This window comes from Montipora capricornis, chromosome 8, assembly GCF_036669925.1.
Source record: "Montipora capricornis isolate CH-2021 chromosome 8, ASM3666992v2, whole genome shotgun sequence".
In the NCBI taxonomy this organism is placed as follows: domain Eukaryota; kingdom Metazoa; phylum Cnidaria; class Anthozoa; order Scleractinia; family Acroporidae; genus Montipora; species Montipora capricornis.
This window is the reverse complement of record NC_090890.1, coordinates 52,908,920-52,917,391: the sequence shown is the minus strand read 5'-3', so window position 1 is coordinate 52,917,391 and position 8,472 is coordinate 52,908,920. Positions and strand designations below refer to the sequence as shown.

General features: G+C 41.1%; 1 protein-coding gene across 1 annotated transcript; it reads left to right on the top strand.

Annotated features, from left to right (window-relative positions):
• Positions 1-822: 822 nt before the first annotated feature.
• On the top strand, positions 823-1,926 carry LOC138014141 (craniofacial development protein 2-like). The gene has a single exon (XM_068861163.1). It carries the CDS (start codon positions 823-825, stop codon positions 1,924-1,926), a length of 1,104 nt encoding a protein of 367 aa, XP_068717264.1.
• The last annotated feature ends 6,546 nt before the right edge of the window (positions 1,927-8,472 follow it).

Sequence of the window (8,472 nt, the reverse complement as noted above, 5' to 3'; positions counted from 1 at the left end):
CAAGGTTACGCGGCAGACGGCAAATACAAACTCACGATTTAATTAGTTAACACACCAGAAAGATGCTAACCTCATTTTGACAAGAAAATGCTTTACTATTGCCATAAAAACTATCCAGTTAAGCTCGCATATCATAAATCATGATGCATTCATAAAGGCCACCTTTTCCAGCGAAAAATTTTTTTGAAACAAACAACATATTTGCTATTAGAGGCGAAAACCTCTTCTATTTCATTACGTGCGTGAAGAGAAGAAACTCAATCGTGTCAAATATGTGCAATATTGCAACAAACTAAATTTCAGGATCAAACCGTTTCCATGAAGAACCTTTTCCTTGAATAATGAAGCACAAAATACACGACAAGCTTTCTTTCAAATAATTCTTGGCTGTCACATTTCCAATTATTGTTTTTTTTAACCTGAAGACTGTGCAGAGTTGATCACAGACCACTTAAGGTGTTCTATTCGTTCTCTGGCTTTGTTGAACCCATAAGTTACAAGAGAATTTTCCATTTGGTTTCAGTGTTCTACATAACAGCGCCCATTCCAAGGGGTCGCCACCTTATCGCGGTGGGATGGTTTGCGTGTCTCAATGACCCCTAGAGCTATGTCGGCTGAAGTCTTGTACTCCTGTTAGGGCTACCCATGCCGAACAGGTCGGAGGCTAGAGACCAGACGAAGTGTAAGCCCTGGTCCTCCAGGTTGGGGGTTGGGCTGGGGGCTGATAACCCACTCCCGTAAATAAAATAGCCTATTACAGAAACGGAAGACATTCCAATCTCTATTAACATCGGTGACGCGACGAGAGCTGTTGATAGCAGGATGACGCTTTTGGGCCAAAGCCGAAAGGAAGACCAAAAGCCGACAGCTTCGATCGTGAATCCGAAGAATAAAACCTGGGTAGGAAACTGGAATGTTAGGACCATGTTCCAGACTGGGAAGGCTGGCCAAGTGTCAAGAGAGATGAAGAGATATAAGATAGATATTTTGGGTATTATCGAATGCAGGTGGAGAGGAAGCGGAAAATCCAAGCTTAATACAGGAGAGGTAATAATCTACAGTGGCGAAGAAAATATACACAAAGGAGGTGTAGCAATTATGATGTCACAACAGGCAGCCAGATGTCTTATGGAGTGGACACCAGAAAGTAGCCGAATTATCAGAGCAAGGTTTTATTCAAAGTATAGGAAACTGACGTTGATACATGCATACTCCCCGACCAACGATGCGAGTATAGAGAGCAAAGACGATTTCTACGAACAACTAGAGGGTACGGTGCAGAAGTGCAACAGAAATGAAATCCTGCTTATTACTGGAGACCTAAATGCTAAAGTGGGAAAAGGAACACCAGGAGAAAGAGAGGTACTGGGACAACACGGTACAGGAGACAGGAACGAAAATGGCGAATGGCTCTGTGAGTTCTTGGAGATGAATGGTTTAGTCATCACAGGAACAATTTTCCCCCATAAAGAAATTCATAAAGCAACATGGACATCACCAAATGGCAGAACCAAGAACCAGATAGACCACACAATGATTGCAAAGGAATATAGATCGTCAGTCATGGATACTGTAGTCAGGAGAGGTGCAGATGTGGGAAGCGACCACCACTACCTAGTGGAGACTAGGCTCAAGCTGAAGTTGAAAAGAAACCCAAGGGAAATGAAAGGTCGAACAAGGTTGGATAGGCAGAAACTAGCAGACGAAGAGATGCTTATCAAATACAACATTGAGGTCAGAAACAGATTTCAAGCCCTGACAGAGTTGGATGAAGAAAATGCCGACCACATGAACAACAGGATGCGACGGCACGTGGAAGAAAGTAGTGGAAAGGAGGCACCTAAAGTTGAAGTTAGAAAGTACACGTTCAGAAAGAGTCAAGAAAAGAATAAAAGAAGAGTACAAAGGAAAAGACCAAGAAGTTAAACGAAGTGCTCGTGAAGGTAAGAGGTATTGGATGAATGAGATGGCAGATATTGCTAAAAGAGCAGCAGAAAACGGGAGAGCAGGGGAACTACATCGTATAGTGAAGACTTTGACAGGTGAGAAGAAAAGAGCAAATACAGTAGTCATTGATAAAAATGGAAAACCAACAAACGAACAGAGTGAAAGCCAAGGATCTGGAAAGAACACTTTGACACAGTACTAAACAAAGAACCACCTGTCAGGCCTATAGAGCCACATGAAATTGAAACAAGGCAAAATGACAGAGAGTTCGACATCGGAGCATTCCAACCAACAGAGCTGAAAAATGCTATAAAATCAACGAAAAGTGGGACAGCAGCTGGTCATGATAGTGTACTTGTAGAGCCTCTAAAGACAGATTTGGAAGAGAGAGCAAAGGAGTTGACAAAGTTGTTCAACAAAGTGAAAGAAGAGGGTGTAGCACCAAAAAGCTGGAGCAAAGGACTAATAGTAAAGGTACCCAAGAAGGGTAACTTACGTGAGTGTACGAACTGGAGGGGTATCACACTTTTACCAGTCATAAGTAAGATCTTTGGCAGAGTGTTGATAAGTAGAATTAAAAAAGGAGTTGACAACATCTTGAGGAAGGAGCAAGCAGGTTTCCGAGAGAACAGAAGTACCATCGAACAGATTTTTACTGTCAGGAATATACTGGAGCAAGTCAATGAGTGGAATGCAACTCTGTACACACATTTCATAGACTTTGAGAAAGCATTTGATTCTATACATCGCGAAAGTCTATGGAACATCATGTCAATATATGGAATCCCAGAAGAGCTTATCTGTGTGATAAACGCAATGTACAGCAACTGTGAATGCGCAGTCGTGGAAGAAGGTGAAACCACAGAATGGTTTCAAGTTCAGTCTGGAGTAAAACAAGGGTGCACCATGTCAGGTTTTCTTTTCTTACTATCAATTGACTGGGTCATGAACAGAACTACAGAGGGTAGGAGAAACTGGCATACGATGGAAGCTCACCTCGGTTTTAGAAGATCTTGACTTTGCAGACGACATTGCCTTATTGTCATCTACAATCGGCGTCAAAATTGTTGAGACACTCTTATCCTTTAGAGTCGATTTCAAGCTCGGCGGCGCAAATGGCCCCCTCCCCAGCACCCCCGGGGACAATGTTGTGTTTTTCTGTTTTCTACGAGCCTTGTCGACAGCGGTACAACATTGATTAGGGTGGGGGAGGGAGGGGTATCCCGGAAACATACTTTCTGGACAAGTTTTCTTTGCAAACAATGAATGTGTCGTTGCCAGTGTGCTCTGTTGGCAACTGTCTCAACTAATTTTGTCGCCGATTATCTGGGTAAGAAAACTTGCGTTATACCCTTTAGACGTGCACCTATAGTCCAGTCTGTCCGTCAATATGACCACATGACTGAAAGACTTTTTACAGGTCTAAAAAATTGCGGGTAGTTTATTATTCTCGCTTTCGAGTGTGAAAGGTGCGTTGGCCTGTGAGAGGCGAAGAGTGCCACTTAAGTGGGAAGGACCTGTTCCCTTTTGCCTTCTTTAATAGGCTATTTGTGGGTAGCGTTAAATCATGGATTTGTTAAAGGGTTATGCCTCTAACTCCATTTCATCATCATGCTATGCCGGTGCAAAAAGACTTTCCACCTTGTCGCAGATGCTTTGCAGAGCTGGTTTTGGTGGGAAATGAATGTTTTTGGGAGTAAAGAAACAATATTTCCCCATTTACCACGAGTAACCACGAGTAACCACGAGTAACCACAAGATTATTATCAAAAGATAATGTAATTCTACTACTTGTTAATTAGTGTTACTCGTTGTTACACGTGTCCACTCCTCCGCGTAGTTCCTAAAATCAGAGTACGGCACTGTTTGCTGCTCTTTTTTGTCCCAGGAGTTATAAACTGTCTTTGCTATTTATATTTCCCTCTTTTTTATGGGTCATATCCCCTGTAACAAGTTGAAATGGAATTATGTATGGTGAATGTCAAAAGGGAATGCTTAACGTCACGCAATGTTCCGAAAGTATCACTTTATTTCAAGGTATGTCAAATCCAAAACACTGCACAAATCGTCTTGAAATTGTCATTATTTAGCACGATGTCCTTTCTCTCAATAATAAGCGTTTGTGGCGTGAACTTAACTTCGCTGCGCGTTCGACATCCACATTTTGGCCGTTGTAATTGACGTTCTCGGTAGTGATTACTTGCGTTAAAATTTCTCTTTTTTTAGAATGCGGTACATCGAAGCCCGTGAGATATCACTTCCCCTGACAATATCATTCTCTTACCGCCCTTCGCAAATAGATGGCAAGCGTATACATGCCCTTATGGCAAGCGTATACATGCCCTTATCTCGTTAGAAATGTCCTGTGTGAAAACCATGTTCGACACTGAAATGTCTGCAATCATACCAGTGACTGCTACATCACCGTAATAAAGGAAAAGGTGATTTAATATATGTTCTGATTCCTATATGACATGAAAACGCATAAACGCTATTGAAATGTGTATATTTCATATATTAATGCCAAAAAACGATTATCAGAAGTCGTCATAACACTACATACAAAGTTTTTTCATACAGACAATCGGCGTCAAAATTGTTGAGACACTCTTATCCTTTAGAGTCGATTTCAAGCTCGGCGGCGCAAATGGCCCCGTCCCCCGCACCCCCGGGACAAGGTTTTTTTTTTTTTTCTGTTTTCTACTAGCCTTGTCGACCGCCGTACAACATTGATTAGGGTGGGGGAGGGAGGGGTGTCCCGGAAACATACTTTCTGGACAAGTTTTCTTTGCAAACAATGAATGTGTCGTTGCCAGTGTGCTCTGCTAGCAACTGTCTCAACTAATTTTGTCGCCGATTGTAGATGTGTTGACATAGAAGATAAGACCAGTAGGCTTGTTGATGAAGCTGTCAGAGTAGGACTTAAGATTAACGCGAAGAAGTCAAAAGTTATGCGAATAAATGCCAGAAACGACCAAAGAATAAAGGTAAATGACGAGCAGGTAGATGACGTTGAGGAGTTTTTGTACCTAGGTGCACTGCTAGATAAAGAAGGCGGGGCGACCAAAGACATACAACAGAAACTAAGTAAAGCCAGACAAACTTTCTACAGGTTGCGAAGAATTTGGGACTGTAGCGAAATTAGCAGGAAGACGAAAGTTCAATTGTTCAAAACAATTGTCAGAACAGTTTTGATGTATGGCTGCGAAGTTTGGAAACTCACGAAAACAGAAGAAAAAAAGCTGGATGCTTTCCAATACAAATGCATGAAACGCATACTGAGAATAAGATGGCCACGGACCAACTTGCACCAACAAATCCAGGAGACCACAGGAGTGAACAGAACGAGTGATGAGATCAGACGCCGAAGATGGAATTGGATCGGGCATATATTGAGGAAGAACAGAGAGCAGCACTGTGTTACAGTATTGCAGTGGAGGCCAGAGGAGAAGGAGGAGACCAGGTCGACCAAAACAACATGAGGGAGAATGGTTGAAGAGGAAAGACGAGTAGCTGGGTGGCAATCATGGACGACTGTCAGAGCTTTAGCAGCAAACCGAAGTGGATGGAAAGAGAATGTCAAAGCCTTATGTGCCTTATGGCACGAAGAGATATAGAGATAGAGAGAGACATAACAGCGCACTTGGTAAAAAATTAGAAATGCAGCTCACTTTGATTTCGGCTCGACGGGCGACAGATTGTTGTCGAGGTCCATTACTCGTCGCTTTTAAGATTCCACCGCCTGTCTTGTTCAGTATCCAATTGACTTGCCATTATTGAGCTTCATAAGGGTATATTTTGTTCAAAGATCCACTAAATATCCATTTGCGTTACATGACTTTCGACGCCATAGCCGGTTAAGTTAATCCTTCTACTGTGTCCACAAAAGAAATCTACGCATTTCCCACTACCCTCTCGATCCTATTAAAATACGCGCAGAAGGCGCTATGCACAAAGACACCACTTAGCAGGGGAGTGACAGGCAAGACCTTTACCGACACGGAAAAAAATAATAATAAAATAAAACAAACAAATGAAACACAGACCCCGACTAAGTTTGCCAGTAATGAGCAGCTAACGAAGTAGAAAGTCAAACTGTCAAAGGCAATCAAAAGATATAAAATTATTATAAAAGGTACTTAATTCTAAATACTAAAATGGACTTTTAGCAATGTTATTTCAATATTTCGACGAGCCGATTTTCCGCAATTTACCTTTTTTTCCAATGTTTGCCCCCCAGCATAACACATGGCTAATTTGCATGACAATTTGAAAACCAACATGGCGGCTGTCGCGAATTAGGCCTATTAACAAACACATAGATAAATAATTTATACATTTTTTTTTTCTAAAGTATTAGAATTTCCACGTGTACACCAGATTTTTTTAAGGATATTGTCCAGGTGTTACAATATATTTCGGCTTAGATCGTTTGACTTCTTTTGTTACCAAGAGTTTACGTACCTGTCCTTGATGTTCCACGGACTCAACATCGAGGACTCTGAGCACGACCCGCTTTTTTTCGCACTGACAACAGAGGCACCTTCTCTTAGTAAACAATATCAGCCCAGTCACCAGGCTGTACGATCTTGCACACGGGAAACATTTTTCTGTTAGGCGATAACTTTGTTTTGCAGTTACAAATTGATTCAGTCGAGTTATTAATTTCCTTTTGTATGAATAACAGACAAGACATAGCATGTTTAAAAGTTGCAGGCAAACAGCAGCACATGAAACCATTTACTCGCTAATGCTTACACCAACTATAAACGAAACCTTTAAATACGAAAAAGTAAAACAACAGCAAGCGTACAGTTTTGTCAATGTAATATTATCCTTTTTTTTTTCTTTTTTCAACAAACGTAATATAAGCGAATGCGGCAAACTCTTAAATCGCAAGAAACTAAAGTCTGAGATATCGTCAAAGCTTTCTCATGCGCCTGGACAAGAAATAAATTTGAAGTAGCGGACTTGTCATGAAATGATCCCTTTTTAATTAAAGTGACCTCCAATATCGCCACCAACAATCTATTTACAATTTATAGGTTAATGCAAGAAATGCCAACTCTTTCAGCCTTTGCGATTACAAAGAAACTTGGACAACAGTAAACGGCGAAATCGTTTGGAGTTATCCAACACAGAATTCAGCGTTCGTTTAGTTTGTATCATAACGTATCATACAACGAGAAAGTCTCTCCAAATGAAAGTTAGAAAAGGTTTTTTTTTTTTTGACAAACCCTAATTTCACAAGTGGCAACGCGTGAGGTGTCTAAATGACATTCCCGTCCCGTAGCCCTAGTTGTCTCAAAAAGAACGACACCAGTTCCTTGAAACTCATTTCTTACATATATTAATTTCCTGCCTGTTTTGTTTAGCACACGGTTTTCTTAAAAATGCATTTTTCGCTAAGTGTGGCATCTTTTTGTCGAATTGAAAGCTCAAAATAAAGATTATTTAAAGGTCTTTCCAGATACCATCTCGGAAGACAAGAACATCATTGTGAAAGCTTATCCTATGCAAAAGGAAAGTTCTGGAGTCAAACAAGTCAACGGTGGACTTATGAAGAACACACGCCGCATACTAATGATGTATACACAATAAAATTATTTCACACGATCATCGCTTGCAATTGCCATATTTTCCCGTTTAAAAAAAAAAAAAACCATCCTATGTGTTTTTTTCCGTGCCTTAGACTAAAAATTCCTTTTTTCCTACCCTTGCTGTGGTCGCCTGCATTACAGTCTTGCTGAAGCATCTCTCAACCGACCTTTGCTGTAAGCTAAGCCATGGATTATAGAAGAAACAATGAAACTACAAGAAGCAATTTAAAATAGCGGACTTGTAATGAAATGATCTCTTTTGAAAATACTTCCATAAATTAAAGTGGCTTTTAATGTGTTCACCTCTCACAAAATTTAGGGGGAAAGTAGTTTAATATTACATTCCAGCCGTTGCGATTGGAAAACTATTTGGAAACTACACACATTCAATTTTGTTTGCCTGTGCAAACGCAGTTTTAATGTCACCTGCGGTAAACCGCAGCATCAATGCTACCTGCCAAATTATGTCGAGCAAAGGGAAATGAACATCTCGTCTCATCGTAACTGCTTACAGGTTCCAGCACACCCCTGGGCCTTAGGGGATGTGGGCAGATAGATTCTCGACCAACGAAGCGCAACGAGAAGTGCAAGAAGAACTGGCCTACATGTTACTTCTTCCCGTGCGACAACCGTTCGAGAGGTTGCCGGTCTTAGGGTTTAACGTGGATGAAAAATGGGTGGGCCGATCTGGTGGAGATACAACCCGCTGAAACAATGGAATCGAGAGAACCGCTATTTGTTGACGGTAATAGACGTGTAGGAGAGCGAGTTGTGCGTCCATTCTCAGTCAAAATGAGTTACTTTAAAATGCGTTACTCAAAATGAGCATCACGCGTTGCTCAAAAATCTCACTAAGTATTGAATGATTTAAAACATGATTTAGTGAAAAAGAAGAGACCGAGATCAGTACAAATGGGAGCGTGGG

Bases quoted from the DNA above. Each gene is read 5' to 3' on its own strand.
- LOC138014141 (XM_068861163.1), top strand. From the start codon at position 823: ATGACGCTTTTGGGCCAAAGCCGAAAGGAAGACCAAAAGCCGACAGCT.